Here is a 25,657-nt window from a genome sequence, read left to right as displayed (position 1 = left end):
TCTGGCTCATCAAACAAATATGTGCCATATGGATAAAAAGAAACACCTCATTCATCACACAAACAGAGAACCATCTTCCTTCCATGCCTCCTGCTTGTCGGAAAGATGATCATCACTTTGGATGATGTGTCTCGTTTGTTACACTTGCCTATGACATACAGAATCATTGATTATGTCTCCTCGACCTTTAACAGAGACACGGTGACGGTCTTGTTGATGACTCATCTCAGCATTCTAACAGAGATAAAGGCTAAGGCAGCAACAAACGCAAGTGTCAAGGTAAGGTTGACATGACTAGCATATCTATATAAGAGATATGTTGAATTAAGCTCCTATATTTGGGCTACCGCGACTTATCTCTTGCACTTGATCGGTAGTACGATATTTACCAAGAGCTTGACTCACGTTCATGTCATCTACCTCTAGTACCTCAACAACCTGATTGCTTGCCACGAGTACGCATGGGAGTAGTTGCATTGGCGTACCTCCATGATCATTTCTCCTATGTGAGCTTGTATGATAGCAAGCAATGTGGAGATTATATGGCGTTACTCATGGTAACAAAGTTATTTTGGTATTGTAATTATTTTTATTAATATTTTTTATTATTGTACTTAAACGAAATTTGATTTTTACATGCATGAGTGTTTGAGCATCTTTCTAGTGTTAGTTACTCAGAGCCGGGGGATTACAGTGATGAGACCCTTTAGCCACTAGATGGAATTCATTGAGAGGTATCGGGTGTGCCTTACCGGTCAAGGAGAAATTTGGATGAGCTAAAGATGAATGTTGTCATCTAGTGACCATATGAGGAGCACAAGCATGTAAGGCCCTTCACAAAGCAAACACTTTACTTTAGCTTCATTAGATGCAAAACTAACGTGAGGCCTTATCTCTCAAAAAAGGGTATTGAGGCAGTTTGGTTATGTACAGACAATTCCACGTCAATCACCTCCATGTCATACATATCAGCTTTGTGATTAGGCGTGGGTGAAGTGGCAACAACATATCATTCCCCCAGACGATGTAGTGCCACCTGGGGATCCTTGGGCTTGCACCTCTAACTATCTGCCTTGGTTTTATAAGTATTCACACCCTTATGTCATTCCACCAGTGGAGGAACGAGCACCACGCAGTCTTCTATGTTTATCCCGCATCCCATGATAGCAATAATTTAGGCAATCATTGGCAGACTATGTATCAGGTGGATACCTATTCTTGCCAAGTAATGCAAATTGAATTTTTTTTCTAAATTGTCACTGGAAAAATAATTATTAATTGTAATTGTTGTTATTGAGGATCGGTTCTAGATGGTGTTAGGAGCTAGGTAGAGCCTGCTAGACCTTAGAGTTGTACCAAAGGGTATGAATCATTATCTACTCGTATAACAAACTTTGAAAATTTTGTATGAGGGTTTAACAGTTGGGTGCAACTGAGACACACAGAGATCCAAGAAGAAGGCCGATAATGATGGAGGCAAAGAAGGGTGGAAGAGGGGGTTGATCATTGTATTGGACATGTTGTTATCTTCTTTTTATGTTTTGATGTAGTATGTACAATTTTGTTTATGTTGTATTTTTTTTAAGTTTATGTTGGGGTTGAATTATCTTTTTTGTGTTCATCAACTATTTTGACAACACATGTCCAATAATGTAACAACATTGGTGTCTTCATTTGAATCACAAAACATACATCAACAATTAAGAAGTACTGATATAGACTTTTCTTACAAAAAAAACCACCGTACAAGTTTTATAAAGTAAAAGTATGACTTCACTAATTTATCATGCATCAAAGCAATGATCTTATCAAAAGATCTTGGTTTTCTTGGTTTACACATCAGGGCAAGGATTTCATCTGGTGATCGACCAAACGTTACATGCAACTTAACTGAACCTTTGCTACTAAATTTCCAAAAGATGAAAAATATTTTTCCTACATCATACTTGTATGTAATAAATAGATTGACGGTAAGAAAGGTCAAGTAAAATTTTGCTACCTCCAATGATGTCCATAATTATTTTCCTTAAAGTATTAAGTGACATATCTTCACTTATTCTAACGACTTTAAGACCACTAGAATATTCAAACAATACTCCTTGAGATGATGAAATAATGTTACCATCGCAATACACAACAATAGATACATTCTTCATATTTTAAGCAATATGGTGAATATCAACAAGTGTTGAGTTGCATCAAACCTTTATTGTTATTATATTAGAAGATCTATTATTCTTTTGTGAACTATAACAATGGTTGAGATTGCACCAACAAAATAAATGGTTTAGAATACGCGTATATTTAATACGATCAATATGCAGACTAGAAAAAAAGTAGTGTTCAGTCAACACATATAAAAACAACAATGTTAATTCAATTATTGTAGCGTTCAAACAATTATTACAGTGTTTAGTAAAAAACATCAATTTTTTTAATTTAAAAAACATTATAACAGAATCATGATTATGCAACAAAATCCATGACTATGTTGCCCTGTTTAGGGGGTGGCAAAAAATAGCAACAAAACCATGATTTTGTGCTATTTGTGGGTGTCAAAAAATAATATCAAAATCATAATTTTATTGTATTATTTAGGGTGACAAAAAATATAAAAAAGAAATATGATTTTGTTGTGTCAAAGGAGTACAAATCAATGTTACATGACCTACAACATAACCATGATCATGTGGGAAAGACATTTTGAAAATAAAAAAAAATATGTCAACCTTTGATAGGGATGGACTATGGACAACAATGAGAATGAGATCCATAGCAACTCCCTCTTTTGTTAAGGTCCCACTCAAAAGCCTTTTTGGATTGGTCCAAGTTCATGGGAGAAGTAAAAATCCTCCAAAACACCCATTATATCCATCAAATCGCGATTATATATGCTTATATAATTTTTAAAAGACATATTATAAATAAATATTATTTATATTTATATTTTTAAGTATATTATATTATGAAAATTGAAGGATGCTAATGCAATATATGAAAAATATATATTAAATCCCAAATTATTTATGCACAAAGAGTTTAATTTTAATCAATAAAAATAAATATAGTTATATTAAATAATAATTTATTATTAGATTACTGTATAAATTATTACACTGTGTTTTTTAATTTTAATCCAATTCAAAAAATTTGCATTTTTAATTTTAGAAAATTCCTGTTCCGTCTTAAACTGAGCCAAAAAAAATGATATTATTATTAGTATAATTAACATTATTGAGATTTATACATTTTACTTTTCTTACCTTTTTTATTATTTTCTTTTTATTTTTTTATCACGTCATTAATTATATATCTCTCGTTCATTGTTTTTTTCTTTCTTCCTAAACCTATTTCTCTTGATATAATTTTTCCGCCAGGTATTATTTAATTGATATGTAAAGGGAAATTAGCGTTGTCCCTTTCTGGTGTTTGATAATTAATTAAAAAATTGATTGTGCAAAGTTTCTTGGAAGACGCGGGTTACTTTCCTTTTCTGTGTGCAGAGAGAAATTGAGGGTGGGGCACTGATGCAAACGCACCCATACATGAAATAGAATCTCAATTCAATTCCTCTTCCTCTTCCTCCTCCTCTGTCCCTATCAATCTCTTTTGTAAACTTCTCTTTGGACTCTTCCTTTTGCATCAGGCTTTCTCCCGATACTCCTCCCTTCTCTGCACCCAACGAAAAGCACAATTCTTTTTCTCCTTTTCGATAACCCCATCACACATTCTGCGTCTAAAATGCCAAAATAATACCCCCCTTGTCTTTTCCTTCTTGGTGGGCTTCCTCTAGGGTTCTCCTTTTCCTCTCCCTTTCGAGCTCTTTTCTCCACAATTGGACAAAACCCCTTTTGTTCACATCAATCGCACAAGACAATTCCCTGTTCAAAATCCTGACTATGTCTCTAGGGTTTGTGAACAATCCTCAAAATCTGTTTCCCATATTGTGGAGGAGTTCCGGAAGCATCTAATACTGTAGTTATTACCTAAATATTATTACTCTTTGATCTGCTTCAGTGTGTTCTTTCTGTTTCAGGTGTTGTTTTTGTTGTTTCCAAGATAGCATAGCCTCTCTTTGAAACATGGGTTGTGTCCATGGCAAGTCTTGCTGTGGCGACAGTTCTTCATCAGATGATGGTTCTAGGGATTACCGAGAACTTGGCTTCATTCATGGCCACAGGAAGAACGTGCTCGCTCAGAGATCATTGAAGCATGTTCCTGTTCCTTCCCACAACTTCATTTTGGAGTACACTTTCCTCAGTCAGCGGGGGTACTACCCTGATTCACCTGATAAAGAAAACCAAGATAGTTTCTGCATCACTACACAACTCCAAGGTAACCCCAATGTCCATTTCTTTGGTGTCTATGATGGGCATGGCCAATTTGGTAGCCAGTGTTCGAATTTTGTTAAGCATAGGCTGGTTGAGAAGTTGTCAAATGACCCTGCATTGTTGGAGGACCCTGTTCAGGCTTACAATTCTGCATTCTTGGCAACAAATCAAGAATTGCGTAGTACTAGTGAGATTGATGATTCTATGAGTGGCACCACCGCGATTACGGTGCTTGTTATTGGTGACACTCTTTATGTTGCTAATGTTGGTGATTCAAGAGCGGTGCTGGCTGTTAGGGATGGGAATCACATTGTTGCCGAGGACTTGTCCTCTGATCAGACGCCATTTCGGAGGGATGAATATGAGAGAGTGAAACTTTGTGGGGCAAGGGTGTTGAGTGTTGATCAAGTGGAAGGGCTAAAGGATCCAGATATCCAGCATTGGGGTGATGAAGAGAGTCGGGGTGGCGATCCTCCAAGATTGTGGGTTCCTAATGGGATGTATCCTGGAACTGCATTTACAAGGAGTATAGGGGATAGTTTGGCAGAGACAATTGGTGTCATTGCTATTCCGGAGGTGAAAACGGTTCAGCTTACACCTAATCATCTTTTCTTTGTTGTGGCAAGTGATGGCATATTTGAATTCCTGACAAGCCAAACTGTTGTTGATATGGTATGACTTTCTACCCGTTTTCTTTCTAATGAGTTTCTTTTTTCTTGCTCTTTTAATTTGTGATAATGTTTTTACAGGTTGAACTAATTGATTGAATGATTTAATTTAACTTCAGTTGTAATGATCACAAAATCTATCATCCATTTCTGTTAATGGAAATAATGATGCTATCTGTTAAAGGTTTACAAGTTGCAATTAAAGACTGACTTGAAAATCTGGACAAAATTTATGTTATTTTCTGTGGAAGTTATGTTTGTGGCTTATCTAATGAAGTGCTATTATTATAATATTATATTTTAATGCTTCATTTTCCACATGTTTATGCAAATATAATTCAAATAGAAAACATAAAAAAAATTCATGGCCATAAGCCCACAAGTTGTTGATCATATGGGAGCGTGGTGTATTGCTTAAGCTCACTTCGCATGTTTTAGTTAGTTATTTCTTCTTACTATATATATTAACTGCCATAATTATGCGAACTTTATATGGTTCACGGTAAAAAAATGCTAATTGGGAATAGTTCTTTTGCATCCCAAGTGTTTACACAATCCTAGTAATAGTAAGTTAGTTGTTCAGTAGAGAAACTTCAAGGTTTGCTGCTTGCTTCTGATCATTCCTAATCTGTTGCAGCACCATAAGACTAGATTTCAATGTTTACTCCCCTGTTGCAATACCTTAGGTAAAATTGTAACTTTGGTAAGATTGCCCTTTTTGAAAAGTATGTGATTTATTTTATGGTGTAGGCAGCAAGCTATATGGATCCTCGTGATGCATGTTCAGCTATTGCAGAGAAGTCGTATAAACTATGGTTGGAACTTGAGAACAGAACAGATGATATAACAATCATCATTGTTCAGATCAAAGGTCTCTCTAATGTATGGATTCTTTATATTCCATTAGTTTCATTTGCTTTTCATTCTAGTTTGTTTAAAGATTTTAAATTTGTAATATTATATGATCATCTTATCCCATGAAAAATAATAACAACAAACTCTCAATACATAAGGTGGGGCCAGTTTTCAATTTGATTAATTGACACCATTAGACTTCATGAAAAACCTTTTTTTTTTTGGTAAAATCACGCATTGATCTTCTTACAAGATGTAAAATCTAAATTTTGCTACTGATGGTTCAATAGATAGATTTATCTTCATTGAATGACTCGTTTATCTAATTGGTAGTCCAATATTGTAGTCAGGTACATCTGGAGTTGGATCCGATGAGATCAATGGTGGGGGTACTGTAATGAATTCCAGGACAGGAACTCATGAGATATCTGCTACCCCTGGATCTAATGTTTATCGTTCTGTCAGAAACAGTTTATCCGATTTGCACTCCTGTCAGCATGTGGCTTCAGTGACGAGCGCAGCGATAGAGGTTCACTCTCCAGCATGTCCAAGACCAATTGAATGAGTATGATATCAATCTCAAGAACATTGTTGATTTATTTCATATAATCATTTGATCATGACCTATATAATTACTTCTTCTCTCCCCCCCTTTTGCTTTATAGTGATTGAAGAGAGGCTTTACTGAAGCTTCATCAAGTCTCTTTGCAGTTTCTCCCAAGTGGTACATTTCCACGTTCCAACTTCCTGAGCATTGTGCATTACTGTTGTACATTTACTGGTCACTACATTTTAGGCTGCCAACTTGCCAGCTTAAGGTGCTCTGCATTATCTTGGCAGCAAAAGGAATTTTCAGAATGTAAAAATCACAGTTGGTATTTGGTAAAATTCAAATTTCATGCAGAAACCAAACCCCTCAGAGGAGAACACTTGTGCTCACCTTCCTGTGACGCAATTGCACCTCCACTCTACAGATTTGATCTTTGGAAGGGGAATCAATAACGAGCTTGAAATAAAAGGAAGGTGGTATACAAGGAGCTGTGACTGTGACTATCATTTGCAATGGATCGTTGAAGAAACTCATAGGATGGTCGATGGTAAACTTGGGAGGCAGACAGATGCTACTCAGCATTTAAATTCATTGTCCTCATTATCATGTAGATGTGGATCAAACCTTTGTCTGGATTGTCGATTGATAGAATTTCAAGATTAATTTCATATTGACAAAAAAGAGAGAAATTACGCGTCCTTACTTTAAATTCAGGACTGAATCACGGGTTTAGACAACAGCCGGTAAGACTTGTAGTTTCATCAGTTAGGACTTCGTTAAATATGGGGAAAAATGAAATAACTTGGAAGCAAATTTTCACATACTGATCACAGGACTCTGTTTCATTCATTATGGAACTATCAACACTCAACAGTGCATTGCATTGGATTATTTGAGAGAAAGGCCGTTTGATTTAATGTAATAATTTTTTTTTACCATCTAAGAATTTTGATTTTAAATTCAATTTCAATTCATCAAAGCAAAACGAATTTATTTTATTCTAGATATTAATAAATTAACTTTATAATACACCATATTTTTTTCTTTCAAAAGTATTTTTATAATTAGTTTTTTTTAAGTTACAAATTAATTTTTGTTATAATTTATTTTGTGGCTTTATTAAAGACCCTCGTATCATATTTTATCTCTTATTCATTTTTATTAAAACTTATCTTCTATATAAAACAAGAGACAAAAAAATAGGTAAAGTAATTTCAAAAGTTCTGTAAAAAAAATATAAAACATAAAGTTATATAATAAAAGAGAACAAGAGACAAAAAACTTTCAAACTTAGACTTAATAAACTCACAAACAATATTAAAAATACTAAGGTGGAAAATCGAAATAGGGTTAAGATTCAAATAGGTAGACTCATTTATGAAAATTTATTTACATAGGTATGGGTGATATATTAGTTTAAAAATTAAAAGAAAAATATATTTGGACATTAAATTGGGTTAGTTTTCAAAATTAGATTTAATTTAAAAACATCAGTTTTTTCTTTCTTTGGTTTCACGTTATTTGATTTATTTTCTGTAATTTACATTAGATTGAGTTGATGAAGAAACATTATCTTCTTAGAGTACTTTTAGACTTTAGATTTTATTTTCATCGCCTTAATATTCGTCTCAATCTTTGGTTTAACTTTCAACAAGATTTTATTTACCCTTTATTTTGTTACAAAGGTATTTTTACAAATTACTCGTCAATAAAATTCTTATATTCACATTGGGAATTAAATTCATGTTTTTGTGAGATATAAGTTAACTAGACAACCTTTGTTGGCAATTTATTTACCTTTGAATCTCATAACAATTTATACAACATTTTTTTTTTAAGGATACTAGTACATTAGGAGTGCACAAAGGTAAGATCTGGCTGATGGGTACATGAGAATAGAATTTAGAAATACGTTCAGCCCAAAATTACCATTTATTATTATTTTTTTTCGTGAGGAAGAGGCGTTCCATGCTTAAAGCCTCCATCCAAGCTCTCCGACCTCAGCATCTGCACAAAAATAAACAAAAAATAAATAAAGGAGAAAAAAAAAACAATGACAAAAGAAGTGTGAATTTTCTTTCTGATTCTCCAATTTTCTAAGATCGATCGCACCTTTGATTATTGGAAAAATTGCTCCAATCGGGTACGTATCGATCATCTAATACTGATTACAAGTCTCGTATCTGGGATCTTCTGCGCATCAGTTGCTATTATAATATTTGAAAACGTTTTGTTTTCATCACTTTTGTGATCCGTGGATGTGTTTTGAGTATTGATATGTATTGTAATTCATTTGGGTGTTTTCAATTTCATATATATATATATATATATATATATATTTTTATCCGGATTTGCTCCTTTCGCTGAGATTACTGCATATATGTTTTCGGGTAGTTGATTAATTTATTCATTGCTTTTCCTTCTTTATTTGAACCATTCAGGAAGTTTAATATTTTTTGTGGCAATACTGAAATTCATATTTCAGTGCTTAAATGCATGCCAATCTGCAATGCCATATAATCCAGTGTTAGTTATTGCAAATTGCATTCATTTAGGAGAACAATGTTTGCTCTCTTTTCTGAATTTTCCTCATCAATGTTATTCTGATTTACATATTTTTCTTTTCAAATTCATGGAACTTGATTTTGGAATAAGTAAATCGTGGATGTTTGTGAATAGATGCTAGATAAAACTTAACAAGTGTGTTCTTGCTCTATTTTTCTTATTGTTTTGGATTGCAGCTAAAATGATTTCATTGGTTGCCAGTTGTAGCAGTCAAATGTCTCCTTCAGTTTCTTGTCAAGAAAAAGGAAGTAGGAACAAAAGAAAATTCAGAGTTGATCCACCTCTAGGGGAGCCAAATAAGTTCATTCCTGCACCTCAACTCAAGTGCTTCAGTTATGAATTCTCTGCTGAGAGGTTTGAAATAACCCCAGGTCATGGACAAGCTGCTGCTTGTGACCTGTGTGGTGTTAGCCAAGATTATTCTGATGGATTGAAACTTGGCCTTGGATTGTATAATCCTGGAACATCTGAGGTCGGGCCTAGTCAATCTAAGGACGAACCTGAGACAGATGAAATTAATGATGCAGATTGGAGCGATCTCACAGAAGCCCAGCTGGAAGAACTTGTCCTGACTAATTTGGACACCATTCTCAAGAGTGCAATTAAAAAAATTGTAGCATGCGGCTACACTGAAGACGTTGCTACTAAGGCCATTTTAAGACCTGGCATCTGTTATGGATGTAAAGATACTTTGTCTAATATTGTTGATAATTCTTTAGCATTTCTTAGAAATGGTCAAGAGATTGATACATCACGAGAGCACTATTTTGAAGATCTAGTGCAGCTTGAGAAGTATAACTTGGCTGAATTGGTTTGTGTTCTTCGAGAGGTTAGGCCATTCTTCAGTGTTGGGGATGCAATGTGGTGTTTGTTAATTTGTGACATGAATGTGTCACATGCTTGTGCAATGGATTGTAACCCTTTAAGTAGTTTAGGTAATGATAATTCTACTGGTGGTCCATCTAACCAAGCTGAATCACTATCAAAAGCAGAAACCAAATGTCCTGAACCGAGTCTTATAAGTCCTAGTAAATCAATTCCTACATGTTCTCATAATTCTCAATCAAAGAAACCCTTTGTGACAAGAATTCCTGGTGTGAACAACTTGAATCCTCAAATTATTGGTGGAGCCTCAGAGAAGGAGGGTGCCAGTTGTGGATCTGAGTGCATTAATAAAGCATTCAGCGCTGCAGGAACATCTCAATCTGGCCTGATGAAAGAAAAGCGTGGAACAGTTAGAAAGGTCCATTCTGGTAGCACCAAGAGAGACTACATTCTTCAACACAAGTCATTTCACAAAGAAAAAAGTTATCGTACTTATGGATTAAAAGGGTCTTCAAGACGAGGAAAAGTGAATGGCTTGAGTGGTTTGGTCTTGGATAAAAAACTTAAATCTGTGTCAGAATCTTCTACCATAAACTTAAAGAGTGCATCCTTACAGATAAGTAAGGCAGTGGGCATTGATACTACGCAAGACAGTATTAGTGTTAACTTTTCATGTAATGCTGGGACTTCTACATCCACTGCATTTAGCCTGGTGAATTCTTCTGATTCTGTTTGTAGATCAACCAATACTTCATTTGCAATAAATGCAGCAAATACTATACCCGTATTCAGTTGTCCAGCTTCATTATCAGCTACCAATACAGATCTTTCTCTCTCATTGTCTTCAAAAATCAAGCCTTCTACGGAATCTGTCTGCAGCAATAATGAGGCACCTAATAGTAGTTATATGGGAATACTGTATAATAATAATAATAATAATAAGTCCCCAAGGCAGTGGATACCCCACGATGGAAAGGATGAGATGATTTTAAAACTGCTTCCAAGGGTTCGGGAGCTGCAAAACCAGCTTCAAGAATGGACAGAGTGGGCTAATCAGAAGGTCATGCAAGCTGCTCGTCGTCTGAGTAAGGAAAAGGCTGAGCTTCAGACACTAAGGCAAGAGAAAGAGGAAGTTGAACGTCTAAAAAAAGAGAAGCAATCTCTAGAGGAAAATACCTTGAAGAAGCTTTCTGAGATGGAAAATGCCCTGTGTAAAGTTAGTGGGCAGGTAGAGCGAGCTAATGCCACTGTCCGGAAGCTCGAGGTGGAGAAGGCTGCACTGAGGAAAGAGGTGGAGGCTGCTAAGATACGTGCCACAGAAACTGCTGCAAGCTGTCAAGAGGTCTCAAGGAGAGAAAAGAAGACACAAATGAAGTTTCAGTCATGGGAAAAGCAGAAATCCTTGTTTCAGGAAGAGCTAACGATTGAAAAACGGAAATTGGCACAGCTGCTGCAGGAATTAGAACAAGCTAGAATGCAGCAGGAGCAAGTTGAGGTATGCTATTTTAAGCTTATTCCAACTTCTTTCTCATGTTTCTTTATATCTTGTAAGCACCCACTTGATATCTATACCGATGTAATATGGCACAGGTAGTAGTTTGGTCTCATGGTGTTTTTTTTGTAAAGCCGTTTGGTCTCATGGTGTATTCTTATGATCTTATCAAATAGGAAGTTATGATGAGTGAGTAGTTAGTTATGTAAAGTTTCTTAGCTCTTCCACTCTCATTTTATTGCTACAATAACAACTACAAATAAAACCTGCTTTCACTAGATGGGTCCCTTGCATGGATCAATGTCATTGTTTTGTGTCAAAACTCAATTCTTTAGAGAGACTGCTTAGGTCTAAATTCCTTTTAATGATTTCACTTTAAAGTTTTTCTGGGCTAAACTGTCTGATCAACTCTTTTGACTGGGGCATTTATTGGTTTTCACTCCCATTTTATTCTCAGAATAAAAATAAGTGGATTGGTATGCTCTTGACACCAGTATTTATTGTCCATTTCTATGCATCGCTTGACTATGATATGATCAATTGATTCTGATGTAGAACCAATGGACCGTGCCTGTATGTTAAATGATATGGGCCTCAAACCAATTTCCCCCTTGCCAGAGTGTTAGCAAATACCTATGACCAAGGTAATAATAATATCAGCTTATCGCCTTTTTAAAAGTCGAGAACTAACCCCCAAGGCATTAATGTTCATTTGATGATCTATTTTATAAACAGTTGCACAGACTTTGTGATGACTCAAACTTTGCTTTGTTCCCTACACTTTTATTATTTTGTTTTTCTTTGAAGCTTCTATTCGTCTTTTAGTTGCAACTTGCAACTCTCCTTAAACTTTTGGCATCATAAGAATTAACATATGAATATAGTTGTACTGAACAGAAACATGATAAAACAGTTGTGGTATTTGGCAATCTTGTATCCACTAACAAGAAATTTAATAAACTTTTAATCCATGATACACGTGAACCTAATAAACTTGTGAGATTCCACAAATGCAACCATTCTTGTATCTAATATAGGTGCTAAATGAGATATGTTACTTGTTCTGTTCTCATTGTTAAGGGAAAATATCACAGGGTAGATGGCAGCAGGAAGCAAAGGCAAAGGAAGAGTTTATCCTGCAGGCCAGTTCTATAAAAAAGGAAAGAGAACAAATTGAGGAATCAGGAAAATCCAAGGAGGATGCGATCAAATTAAAAGCAGAGAGGAATCGGCAAATGTACAGAGATGACATCCATAAACTTGAAAAGGAAATTTCCCAACTAAGACTGAAGACTGACTCTTCAAAAATTGCTGCACTGAGGATGGGCATTGATGGATGCTATGCCAGCAAATGCTTGGACATGAAAAATGGCACTGCTCAGAAGGAACCCCGGGCTTCTTTCATCTCAGAGCTAGTCATTGACCACTCAGCGACAGGTGGTGTGAAACGGGAACAAGAATGTGTGATGTGCCTTTCAGAGGAGATGTCTGTTCTGTTCATGCCATGTGCTCATCAGGTTGTTTGCAAAACATGTAATGAGCTCCATGAGAAGCAGGGTATGCAAGATTGCCCTTCTTGCAGGAGCCCTATCCAACAGCGTATTGCTGTGCGCTTTCCACGTATTTGATTTATTTATTTGCTTGAGTGAGTTAAGCATTTTTGAATAATAATAATAATAATAATGTCTATGGGACTCATGCTATGAATAATGCATTCATATCATGTTTCTTGAGCTGAGATACATTAATTTACTTCTGCTGTTTTGATGTTTTCAGGATTTGTTTTGTTGTTGTTGCACTTGTCTTTGCTTGTTTGATAGTATGTAATGGTCAGCTTCTCATGATGACCCTCTTCATCCAAGCCAAGTATTTTTTTTTTTTCTCGTAAGAGGGTTAAAACTGCTCAGCTCCATTACGAACAGTTGAAGTATGTGAATAGAACGAAGATATCAAACGTATCTTCCTTTGTCAGTGATCGAACACGTGTGGAACCCAAATGCGCAACTTCTTATCATCAACATCAATTCTTGTGATCCACGCGACGAGGAACATCAGTAACCAATCACATGTGCCATAGAATATTTGTCTAAATGATCTTTATTATTGAAGCAACAAAATCATGGAGAAATCGTAAATTATCAGAGGCAGTGTGACTTAATCTCTAAACGTCAAAAAAACTGTATTTTGATTCTTAAGATATTTTACATGTGTCGGGTAATCAACACCACTTCAAATAAAATTATTTACACACACGATCGTGAAAACACAATAAAGATTATAAATCATAAAAAAAAATATAAGAATTTAAACGTGATTCAGTACCTCCATCTCAAAAGTATTTTCTTATCACAAAAATGATTAAAGATTGTAACATAGTCCAAATGTATCATTCTACAAACTCGAGTACTTTTACAAGAAATAATAACATTTACACAAAGATATTTTTCTCTCAACAATGCGACTTTGTTTCACAATTTTTCTTCTCGTACACTTTCTCTTCATGTGTCTCTTCTCCTTTAATTCTTTTATCTATTTATAATAAAGATTATCATTAACTATAATAAATAAGTTCTTTTGAAAATTGAAACAAAAAATAACTTCAAATGCATCTATTCAAATAAGTTTCATCTAGTAAAATATAATTTCACTTTACATTTAAGCCACTCAACCTTAATGATAAAAATTTAATTCTCAATATACATGCATCTTATTTTTTGACTTAAAACTCTATAGAACGATTTTTTTTTTTTACATGAACAAAATAACCTAGAGGAATGCTAAAGACATTTTTCAGTTGGAATTTTGAAGTGGATTGTTTATTTTCTTTGGGGGAAATTAAATGAAAATAAATATAAAATATAGAATGGTAATATGGAATTTTATGTAATTTTCTCCAGAAGATAAGTTCGATAACTATGTAGAAGATTCCTCATTGGATAAAATACGAAATGTTACATGAGAATTCTTCAAGCCACATCTTATTCATTATTTTAAGAATATATATATATATATATATATATATATATATATATATATATATATATATATATATATTACATATCATATTTAATATAAAATATCTTTAATACTTTTTAATTTTGTATTTAAATGTTTTTAATAAAGAAAAATTTCTGCAACTTGTATTTTCTCCTTTTTTTTATTCCTTCAAAAAATGGTAAGAAGGACAAAAAATAATTTTTGTATTTCTCCAGGCACACTTGTGGTGTTAATGTTTTCATTCCGGAGTTTTGGGACGCACATAACAACAGTTTCTTTTCATTTTGGGTAAGAAACAAATGGGTACCTTTATACTGTGCTTCGATTTGTGTGCCACGTACCCTTATCCTGCAGTAAGACAAAGGGCAAACTTGGTAATTCAGAAAAAGAACAAAATCTCCTCTTTTCTTCTTCACATGATAAGAAAGAGAAATAATTTTTATTGAGCAAATTTTTATAATTTTTTCTTATAATCACCAGAAAGATCTAAAGGGAACACAATTAAGTGTGCTTTGTGTTTCATATTGAATTTTATAGATTTATATTAACTTTATGTAATTTTTTACATATTTAATTTCATGTTAAAAAGTTGATCTTCATAAAAAAAATATTGAAAATTAATTGAGTTAAAATAATTTTGAGTTAATTTTGTGCTGAATAAAAATTCACAAATTCATTCATTCAAACAAAAATAATATAACTTCAAATTAGTTTTATAAAATTAATTTTATTTAAAATCAATTCTACTAATATTTATCTAAACAAACACTAATTATTAGAAATAAAACGAGTGATGTGATAAAAAAATACTAAATAAAAGTTAAAAATTATTGTATGAATAACATAATCTAACAAAATTACTAACAAATAAGCATTAGGAAGTCAAAAGTTAAGTTATGAAGACGACTTTGTTCCATAACCGTATTTTCGTCCACTCATTTCTCATCATACCCATTTCATATTTGCCAATTAAAACATTGAAATATAATATAAAAAAAACAGAGAGAAAACAAGGAGGGAAACTTACAACTACCATTTCCATTTTGAGAAGCTGCTCTGTATATTAACTATTAACAAAGCTCTTCTTCAGGTACGTGAATTTGATTTCATATGCTGGAAAATTTGATTGAATAATCACTATGCAGCTAAGTGACTTGTTGACAATCTGTTGCTCCTACTTAGTTATTGGTAAACCTTTTTTTTTCCTCATTAGTTTTGATCGATCAAGAAGGAAAATATGCCTTTCTCAAAGTTACTAATATTTTCCTTCTATTTTTTATCTTTCCGTTGTTTTTGATTATTTTTTTCTTCTTCTCGGGGTGGGGAGGCAGGGACTAAGTTAATTGAAAAACCGGGCATGTGTTCTGATCAAGTGAATATGAATATCTAATCTGGTATGATGTTTTTGCTTTTATATATATATATATATATATATATATATATATATATATATATATATATATATATATATATATATGTTTTCTGAGATGAATGAACCACACCACTAAACTTTGATGTTGTATGTATCAAACCAAAATTCCTTCACTCAATGAAAAAAAAATGAATGTAATTGGTGTTATTGTTTTAATTAGTGTACAGAAGGAAGATAGATCAGAGATGTCTTCCATAGTGAAAGGCATATTCATAAGGAGCACAGCGGATGTGTGCAACAATAGCATCCTTTTGAATGGGAAGAACAAGCACAGCGAAATTGTTGGGGGAAGAAGCACAAGAGTGCAGTGGCAGTTGCGTCTTAGATCTAAATCAAACACATGGAAGAGAGGTAGTAGGAGATCATATCAGCCTCCAATACGTGGCCAAGCCATCCTTACCCCAGCAACACCATCTACCACCAAAAAGGTATAGCTATTCATTATTTATGATAAACACCATCATTGCCTTGCTTTTCAGCTTCATCAATTAATTGCCCAAATTTTAATGGTCATGTAAACGAGTGCCTTCAGACTATGGTAGTATAAAGTAACCAAGATGTTTTTTTTAAGGTAACAAATGACAATAGTTACTTCATGTAATTACGAATGTTTTATTATAGCATTGTTATGTAGCGTTTTTATATCTTTAAGTATCTTTTCAACTAACGAATAATAATTGCTTATACAATAAGTACCATCAAATATGGTAATATGTCAAAATATGCTTACTTCGTTTTTTCAAGAGAAAAATATGCTTGCTTCGTTAGAAAACTATGATTAGAAAATGCCATTTAGTTTTCGCTGTTACAAAAAGCATAGGAGAATGATTTGTGCCAATTTGAAGCATGGGCGCATGTCTAAACTTTGGATTTTTTCTTTATCCAAAGTTGTTGACAAGACTCCTCAATAAGAAACCCAGGCTTGTTTTTGGACCACGAAAAGTCTCCCAGACCTCAAAATATAGGGTGTTGCTAGGTGCACCCAGCACTTAAGGTAAAATGACGAAAATACCCTTGATCCGTAAGCCATTTAAATTGATTCGTAAAAGTCTTACGAATCAACTTGATCCGTAGAAATCTTACGGATCAACTTGATCCGTAAGCCTTTTACGGAATAATATGGATCAACATGATCCGTAAGCTTTTTATGGATCAACTTGATCCGTAAGACTTTTACAGATCATGTTGATCAGTATTGTTCCGTAAAAAGCTTACGGATAAAGTTGATTTGTATCAATCTTACGGATCAAGTTGATCCGTACGATTTACGGATCACCCTTACACACACCCATCACAAATGCAAAAAAAGTACAGGGACAGTTTTGATATTTTAATTAAATGCTGGGTGCATCAGCAATAATGTTGGGTGCACCTAGCAACACTCCAAAATATATTGGGAGGCCCAAAGGTTAATAAGGCCGAAGTCGTTCGTGTCACCAAGAATATTCAAGTGGACCATGAATTCGAAGGTTTCTCAATTTTATATTTACATTTTTATTGAATATAAATTAATAAAAAAAATGGACCAAAAAATAGAAATTAAATAATAAAATCTTCAACAATTTAAATCTGATAAATTATTTAGTTTGTAAACCGGCGCTAAGTTGTTTACATCAAATGCATGTAAAGAATTAAACAATGATATATCATAATAAAAGAGAAATTGCTCCCTCCCCCTTCCTCACAATTCACATCATGCTAGGCGTTAGTTAATTAACACATCCAGTGAACATAGTTCTAAGTTGAAACTTTTTAACGAGGTTATATCACATTTTTAAAAGTTAACTTGTCACATTATTTTAACATTTTCATACCTTACTAGTAAGTATAAAGAGTTGTTTAAGAGAGGTGTGTAACTATGATTTCCTAACAGCAGTTTTACCGCAACATCTCTCTGCTTTTGTTTAAACAGCAGGTATTCACTTTTGGCAAAGGTAGAAGTGAAGGAAACAAGGCCATGAAGTCCTTGGTAAGCATTCTTTGTCTTTTCACATTTTTAAAAAAGAACAACATGGAAACTCAATTTAGTTTCTCTTTGTTATGTTCTTATTAATTAGTAATTTTATTAGTCTTCTGACATGATAAAACATTTACACATGTTAAGTAAAATAAGTTTGTCTGTTTTTCATGTGAGTGCTACTCTTTTTTTTCCCTTTGAATTGATGAACAATTGCATGTGTGTGAATTTCAGTTGGGAGGAAAAGGAGCAAACCTGGCAGAAATGGCAACCATTGGCTTATCTGTTCCTCCTGGACTCACTATATCAACAGAAGCATGCCAAGAGTATCAACAGAATGGAAAGAAGCTACCAGATGGCTTGTGGGAGGAGGTACTTGAAGGCTTGCAATTTGTAGAGAATGAAATGGGAGCCACTCTTGGGAATCCTTCGAAACCCCTTCTCCTCTCTGTGCGCTCTGGTGCTGCGGTAAGAGGATTTTGTATTTGGTTTTGTTTTTTTCTGTGTTCTTGTTAATTGCCTCAAACTAGGATCAATTTGGAGTGACATTTAGTAAGGCATATGTAAAGGGCCTACAGAAAAATGGTAATAAGCATATTGTTTATTTTGACATTGCCATTACTTTCCAATGATGGAAAAACCATGCAAGAAAATGAACTTCCATTGTATTGTAGCTAGCATTGATTCAGCTCAATTGATGATTTCAATCCAAGGTTCTTACTGCGAAGTTATTGATTTAAGTACTTAGCAACCTTTTCTTTTGATTTTCATTCATAGTAAGATAATTTGAGTTGTAGGTGAGGAAATTCACTTGCTATGGTTGTTGAAACATTCAATTCTGTTTATAGGTGTACTTTGATTTGATTTAAATTTGATTCCTCTTATGATGTGTATAACATGTTTATAACATAAGCTTAATTGTTTCCCTTACATTTACAAGATTTCCATGCCTGGGATGATGGACACAGTTCTCAACTTAGGATTGAATGATGAAGTGGTTGCTGGGTTGGCAGCAAAAAGCGGAGAGCGGTTTGCTTATGATTCTTATAGACGTTTCTTAGACATGTTTGGAGATGTTGTAAGTGGTTCTTTTACACCCTATGCATTGCTTTGTGTTTGATTACTTTTGTAGGTTGTCAACATTTCTTTAGAAACACAAACTAACCAAATTGAAAAACTAGAATCCCTCATTCAACGTAACATGTTAGTATCCTGTTCTAGAAGTAGAAAACTAAACTAAAATAGTTGTCTTCCATTGCTTTTGTTCTAATTGTTCTTTTATGCTACATTGAGGTAATGGACATTCCACACTCGTTATTTGAGGAGAAGTTAGAAAAGCTAAAGCATACAAAAGGAATTAAACTTGACACTGATCTAGCAGCCTATGATCTCAAAGATCTAGTTGAGCAGTACAAGAATGTCTACCTTGAAGCCAGGGGAGAAAAGTTTCCCTCAGGTGCTGAAAGCGACAGACCAACTTCTAGCCATTGATCCATGTTCACTCTCTTGACTAAATTGTCTATAAGAACAAATATATATCTTCTCATTCGTTTACAATTACAGATCCAAAGAAGCAGTTAGAACTTGCTGTGAAAGCTGTTTTTAATTCTTGGGATAGCCCAAGGGCTATTAAGTATCGGAGCATTAATCAAATAACTGGGCTAAAGGGAACTGCTGTAAACATTCAATCCATGGTGTTTGGTAACATGGGGAACACTTCAGGAACTGGCGTCCTTTTCACTAGAAATCCAAGCACTGGTGAAAACAAACTTTATGGCGAATTTCTAATTAATGCTCAGGTTACATATGATTTACTACTTAATTTTTTTCCATGTCATTATCATCTCTATTAATCTATGCTATGAATGTTAACAAATACTTTTGATGTTGATGTATCAATAAATAAATGCCGAATTGTTTTTGTTAGGGAGAGGATGTAGTTGCTGGAATCAGGACACCTGAAGATTTGGAGGTTATGAAAACTTGCATGCCAGAAGCTTATAAGGAACTTGAGGAGAACTGTGAAATTCTAGAGAAACATTACAAGGATATGATGGTAAATTTCAATCATTGTATATATTTTTCTGCTTTTATAATTTGTACTATTTGTAAATAGACCGATAGGCAAAGCTTCTGAAACTGCTTTTATATTTTAGGATATTGAATTCACTGTCCAAGAAAATAGGTTGTGGATGTTGCAATGTCGAAGCGGAAAACGTACCGGTAAAGGTGCATTCAAAATAGCTGTAGATATGGTTGATGAGGGGCTTGTTGATATTCGTTCTGCAATCAAGATGGTAGAGCCACAGCATCTTGATCAACTTCTCCACCCACAGGTATATGACCTCCTTTTATACATAGGAAAATGTTGACATTGTTTCTAAGAGTTCATTTTATGCATATAAAGTTAATAATTTTTTATTAGAAAAGAAAGTCTTTATTCCAGTTTTGTATTGTAATGTTGTTTTCTTTTCCCATAAAAGCTTTATACTTTATGTGCTTAAAATCAGTTCTAAGGGTTGATGTTAACAAAACTTATATATATATATATATATATATATATATATATATATATATATATATATATATATATATATATATAATGCATTAACCAAAACAACTTGAAAGCATCAACTAACTTGCACAGTTGTATTTAGAAAAAATATAAAATATTAGTGATCATAACCACATACATTATATAGCATTGTTTTCGCTGGAAATTTTTTATTATGTGTTTAATCAATATGTAAATTTATTTTCCATTTATTTTTCTCCACTAACTTATCAGATTAAATTTAAGATGTTGAAAATGTCTTGACTGCTCTGAGTGTATTTGGTTAGTTTGAGGATCCATCTACTTACAAGGATAAAGTGATCGCCATTGGTTTGCCTGCATCCCCTGGAGCCGCAGTAGGGCAGGTTGTGTTCACTGCTGATGATGCTGAAGAATGGCATGCACAAGGAAAGAGTGTCATCTTGGTATTCCATTTTTTGCTTTATAATCAATTTTCTTATCTTTTTGTTCCATTTCTTGATAATCTACCTGTCCTCTTTTACCTGGGAAAATCCAGAGTTGACTTAGGTGAAAACTTCTTTGCGCAAGATTGGAGTTTTTATGGCTAGGATGTAAATACTGTCCTTGATTTAGTATCATTCATGGTTGGGTTGAACAAACCACCCATTAGCAATCATTAAATGCTAATGCACTCTTGAACTGTTGAAGGTGAGGAATGAGACTAGTCCAGAGGATGTTGGGGGTATGCATGCAGCTACTGGAATCTTGACTGCTAGAGGTGGCATGACATCTCATGCTGCTGTTGTAGCCCGTGGATGGGGAAAGTGTTGTGTGTCTGGTTGCTCTGATATCCTTGTAAATGATGCTGAGAAGGTAAACATGGATTTTCTATTCATGTAGTATACATACTACTAAAAGATCTTCATGTTGTGATTATGTATAGTCTTAATTGATAATGTAGGTGTTTGTAGTTGGGGATAAGGTGATAACGGAAGGAGAATGGGTCTCACTGAATGGATCTACAGGTGAGGTGATACTAGGAAAGCAGCCACTTTCTCCTCCGGCTCTAAGTGATGATTTAGAAACTTTCATGTCTTGGGCTGATGAAATAAGGCATCTGAAGGTACTGCAATGTTCTTTATCTGCTGCAGAAGTTGAGTTGAATATGAGAAAATTTGTTTTCTATAAATTCTCCCACATGTTGTTGTCTATCAGGTTATGGCGAATGCTGACACACCTGAAGATGCAGTAACAGCTAGACAAAATGGTGCCCAAGGAATTGGACTTTGCAGGACAGAACATATGGTACAAATAAACATTCAACTCCTTGTTATATCAATGAGAAGTGTGGATAGTGAATACATTCTTCTTAAATTGTAAATGCTGTAACAACATTGTTCAGTGATGTTCTCCTTACAAAAGTGAAATCATGTGGAGCACAAGATAAAATAAAAGATATCCTCCTTATAAGCTAAAAATCGAATTAATGAATTTCTTTTAACCTTTCTCCAGGGAATCCAAAAGCAAGAACACACATTCATTGGAACACTTGACTAGTCATATGCATGAGCATGACACTTGAAATGAACTTTTTCATTCTTTTTTGATAATCAACACAGAGTAGTTACAAATTATATGAATTTTTGTGTATGCATGTTTTGGTGTGTTGTAGTTTTTTGCTTCAGACGAGAGGATAAAGGCCGTTAGAATGATGATAATGGCAGTTACACCAGAGCAGAGGAAGGCTGCACTGGACCTGTTGCTACCTTATCAAAGATCAGATTTTGAGGGGATCTTCCGTGCAATGGATGGTCTCCCAGTAACAATTCGATTGTTAGACCCTCCACTTCATGAATTTCTTCCAGAGGGTGACCTGGAACACATTGTCAGTGAACTAACTTCTGAGACAGGAATGAAAGAAGAAGAAATCTTCTCGAGGATAGAAAAATTATCAGAAGTGAATCCCATGCTTGGTTTTCGTGGCTGCAGGTTTGTCCTCATGTGACGATGCTTGTGTTGTGCACTTGTGCATGACAGATAACTATCCATTTCATATGACTGGTGATTGGTATTTGGTTTGCATTTCCTTATATTTGTCAATTGAAATTCTGTGAACAGGCTGGGAATTTCATACCCAGAACTGACTGAGATGCAGGCCCGTGCAATCTTTCAGGCTGCTGTTTCAGTGAGTAACCATGGTATTACAGTTCTTCCGGAGATAATGGTTCCACTTATCGGTACACCTCAGGTATGGTCCTTTTTCTTACTTATTTCTTCTCTTGTTTGTGTCTTTTAATTTGTTTCAAATGCATCTAATCATGTATGCATGTATAATTTAGGATTACCTAAGTTTTTAGTTCTTAAACTTTTTTGAAATTCAATTTTTAATCCCTAAACTTTTGTTTGACCGGTTAAAGTCTCTCAACCTTTTTCTATTAAGGTTTAGTTCCTAAGCTTTTGTTTGACTGATCAATGTCCTCAACTTTTTTCCATTAAGGTTTTCAGTCCCAAAACTTTTGAAAACTCAGTTTTTAGTCTTGCAAATCTCATTAAATAAATAAAAATAATAGGTTCAAACTTGTGTTCAGGGATTAAACTAAAATTTCTAAAAGTTTAAGGATCTTGACCAGTTAAACAAAAGTTTAGGAATTAAAAACTTAATTTCAAAAATGTTTAGGGACTAAAAACTTAGTTAACACTATAATTTATGAGTCAAATCTCAGTTAATGTTATACTTAGAGACATTGCCTTGTATTCCTTTTTCCTTAACTGTATCTCTCTTGAAATACGATGCCAATCACTATTTTAGGTTTTGATCTTAATGAAGCCCCTTTGATGTAATGATTACATGATATAAGCCCCCGAATTTTAAATTGGCAGGAGTTAAGGCATCAAGTGAATTTAATAAGGAATGTTGCTGATAAAGTGTTGTCTGAGATGGGTTCTTCTTTAAGCTATAAGGTTGGAACTATGATTGAAGTTCCAAGGGCTGCACTAGTTGCAGATGAGGTAACATTTATATCCTGATGTCTTGAAGATTCACTCTTAAGCTCTAGCAAAAAATATTTATGAATGTGGTAAAGAAAAACAATCTTCTTTTCCATTTTCAGTCGGGTTGTAATTAGCCTTAGAGATTAGACTGAGAACTGAGAAGTGTATTGTAGATTTATAATTACAGCACAACAATTAAAAGGATCATTTGTCCTTTCCTTTCTAATTTGATATTTGGTTCATCTAGATTGCAAAGGAAGCAGAATTCTTTTCGTTTGGAACCAATGACCTTACTCAAATGACATTTGGATATAGTAGAGATGATGTTGGCAAATTTCTTCCTATATACCTATCCAGTGGGATTCTGCAGCATGATCCATTCGAGGTTAGTTGCCTAATGCTTGTTTGGTCATTTACTCACTATATGAAGGACGGTTGCGTGAATTTGAATTGTTGACAACAATTGCAGGTACTTGACCAAAAAGGTGTGGGTCAACTAATCAAGATTTGCACAGAGAAGGGTCGTGCTGCTAGACCAAACTTGAAGGTAAGTAGTACTTACCAATAGAAATTTAAATTAAAGTTTTTTTGTTACACATCTTAGTCATTCTTACAAAATCAAAAAATGGCCTTAAAACATTATATTAATTATCAGGTTGGAATATGTGGGGAGCATGGTGGGGAGCCTTCTTCAGTTGCATTCTTTGCTGAAATCGGACTTGACTATGTTTCATGTTCTCCTTTTAGGTCAGATTTTCAGTTCAACATTATCTCAAAAATGAAAACTTTGTAATTTCCATTGTGAAACTGAAACTCGGAGGACTCGTTTACAGGGTTCCAATTGCTAGGCTTGCAGCAGCACAAGTTGCAGTTTAGGAAACAGTTCCTGATGGCATATGAGAGGGATTATTGACTCTCTACAACTGTACATAACTACGGTTCATCAGAAAATGGAGGTTTACACGAAGACGTCCCATATATAAAGGAGGGCTTCTAACATATACGTATAGAAGTGAAAGCAAAGGAAAATAAATAGTAATAAAAAAGAGAAAACATGGTGTACAAATATTCATGCAAATGTTTCTCTTATACCGTGTCTCGTCATCATAAAATAAGAGACAGACTCTGTAAAATTCTTGTACATGCTACTGCTGTATTCTATCACAATAAAAAAGACAAATACTGCTGTAAAATTCTACGTTTACTATTATTTCTCCCCCCAATTAGATCAGTAACATTATTGTGTCGAGACAAAAAAAGGTTTATCTTATTTTATTTAATACTTCCCTTTCTTTGCTGCTTATGCCAAGCCTATTTCCGTTACTCCTTCCAAGTTGAAACAATTTCTATTCAACGTATAAATTATAGTAGGTTAAACTATTTATTTCATCTTTATATTCTTTTCCCAATTTAATTTTTAGTCTCAATGAGAATCTGCAAATTTTAGTCCTGTATATGCATGTCTAACTAAGTTCTGGTCCCCCTCGCTAATATTAGGGAAAACTTTCCTGCAGTATAAAATGCCTACGAAAACTTTCTGAGTGATAAACCACTACAAAAGAAATTGCGTAGAAACTAAAATTAAAAATTTTGTTGTATAGGGACCAAAATTCAAAATCAAGACAATTATAGAGTGCTTCAGTGATACACTCTGTACAATGGGAACAAAGCTCTTTATTGTGTATGTGCCTATTTTTTAAGTCGCCGTTAGCTTTTGGAAAATTATATTCCACCGTCTTTATGGAAGGTTCATTCCAACTCTAAACATTTGCTTCTGGTTCTGGCAAAGAAACACAGACAGCAAGCCAATTAAATCAACTAAACTATCCAAATCCAAACTGCATTTTGTTACACAATCTACCTCATATTCACTATGATATTTAGTTCCAACTGCTTTTGATATATTCCATATAATACTGTAGTTTCTGAACTATATATATTCTTTTCGCCAGTCTGGGCAGATTTTACAGAGAGATCTCGTGATGGAAATAAATTTGTTGTGGCTGCGAGACCTGTAAAACAGGTTCGCCGTAATTACTGCACTGAAACAGAGGATTCTATCATTGAAGAGCGTAAAGCTAGAAGAGAAAATGCTGCCAGTGGTTTCTTTGATGAGACTGAGAGTGGCAATTCATCTTCAAACCTCCTTGATGCATTATTTGTTGATGGTTGATGGGAAATGTGTGATTACTTGACAGTAATGATTAATTGATCTTTGGAATTGTAGGTTGAGGACTTAAATGCTTAAGTTGCAACAGAGGATAACCAATAATCTTCTTTAATGGGGATTGGGGGAAGGAAAACTGATTATTACATGGCTAGCTTTATATATGTAACATTTCAAAAAGAACTATTAGCTGGGGGAAGGTTGCTACTGAGATTTGGTGTGTATATTGTAACTTATGGTGTGTTTGCTGCTACTGCCACTCGTGACAGGGCATGAAGTTGTTAAAACTTAAAACCAAATTGTTCTTGTAAC

The 25,657-nt window shown here is 34.3% G+C and overlaps 3 protein-coding genes across 13 annotated transcripts; all 3 read left to right on the top strand.

The window, feature by feature from the left end:
- The first annotated feature begins 3,461 nt into the window (after positions 1-3,461).
- LOC114420105 (probable protein phosphatase 2C 35) lies at positions 3,462-7,106 on the top strand. 5 transcript variants are annotated; one of them, XR_003668347.1, is made up of 5 exons: positions 3,463-5,003; positions 5,750-5,881; positions 6,201-6,419; positions 6,520-6,578; positions 6,759-7,106. XR_003668347.1 is itself a non-coding variant. In XM_028385963.1 (5 exons), the coding sequence occupies exons 2-4, from the start codon at positions 4,083-4,085 to the stop codon at positions 6,417-6,419; spliced, it is 1,272 nt and encodes a 423-aa protein (XP_028241764.1). In that variant the 5' UTR covers positions 3,464-3,910; positions 4,037-4,082; the 3' UTR covers positions 6,520-7,106. The 5 variants fall into 5 exon arrangements, 4 of the variants coding, with proteins under 4 accessions (XP_028241767.1, XP_028241766.1, XP_028241765.1 ...); XM_028385963.1 differs by having other exon boundaries at positions 3,464-3,910; positions 4,037-5,003; positions 6,520-7,106; XM_028385964.1 differs by having other exon boundaries at positions 5,750-5,870; positions 6,205-6,419; positions 6,520-7,106.
- A 1,158-nt stretch (positions 7,107-8,264) lies between these two features.
- On the top strand, positions 8,265-13,257 carry LOC114420104 (putative E3 ubiquitin-protein ligase RF298). Of its 4 annotated transcripts, none has more exons than XR_003668346.1 (4): positions 8,265-8,547; positions 9,146-11,289; positions 11,842-11,930; positions 12,381-12,512. XR_003668346.1 is itself a non-coding variant. In XM_028385962.1 (3 exons), exons 2-3 carry the CDS (start codon positions 9,184-9,186, stop codon positions 12,912-12,914), a joined length of 2,640 nt encoding a protein of 879 aa, XP_028241763.1. In that variant the 5' UTR covers positions 8,271-8,547; positions 9,171-9,183; the 3' UTR covers positions 12,915-13,257. The 4 variants fall into 4 exon arrangements, 2 of the variants coding, with proteins under 2 accessions (XP_028241763.1, XP_028241762.1); XR_003668345.1 differs by having other exon boundaries at positions 12,367-12,492; XM_028385962.1 differs by lacking the exon at positions 11,842-11,930 and having other exon boundaries at positions 8,271-8,547; positions 9,171-11,289; positions 12,381-13,257.
- A 2,009-nt stretch (positions 13,258-15,266) lies between these two features.
- On the top strand, positions 15,267-24,413 carry LOC114420101 (pyruvate, phosphate dikinase, chloroplastic-like). Of its 4 annotated transcripts, XM_028385956.1 has the most exons (21): positions 15,304-15,373; positions 15,615-15,677; positions 15,876-16,143; positions 17,628-17,684; positions 17,907-18,140; positions 18,613-18,750; positions 18,966-19,128; positions 19,236-19,471; positions 19,600-19,728; positions 19,829-20,008; positions 20,514-20,651; positions 20,896-21,060; positions 21,149-21,310; positions 21,403-21,492; positions 21,860-22,176; positions 22,306-22,435; positions 23,068-23,196; positions 23,426-23,563; positions 23,648-23,725; positions 23,834-23,925; positions 24,012-24,413. In XM_028385956.1, the coding sequence occupies exons 3-21, from the start codon at positions 15,901-15,903 to the stop codon at positions 24,052-24,054; spliced, it is 2,862 nt and encodes a 953-aa protein (XP_028241757.1). In that variant the 5' UTR covers positions 15,304-15,373; positions 15,615-15,677; positions 15,876-15,900; the 3' UTR covers positions 24,055-24,413. The 4 variants fall into 4 exon arrangements, with proteins under 4 accessions (XP_028241759.1, XP_028241756.1, XP_028241757.1 ...); XM_028385958.1 differs by lacking the exon at positions 15,615-15,677 and having other exon boundaries at positions 15,267-15,373; positions 17,631-17,684; XM_028385955.1 differs by lacking the exon at positions 15,615-15,677 and having other exon boundaries at positions 15,267-15,373.
- Positions 24,414-25,657: the final 1,244 nt, after the last annotated feature.

Source organism: Glycine soja, chromosome 7, assembly GCF_004193775.1.
Source record: "Glycine soja cultivar W05 chromosome 7, ASM419377v2, whole genome shotgun sequence".
Lineage (NCBI taxonomy): Eukaryota > Viridiplantae > Streptophyta > Magnoliopsida > Fabales > Fabaceae > Glycine > Glycine soja.
This window is presented reverse-complemented; position numbering and strand designations above follow the sequence as displayed.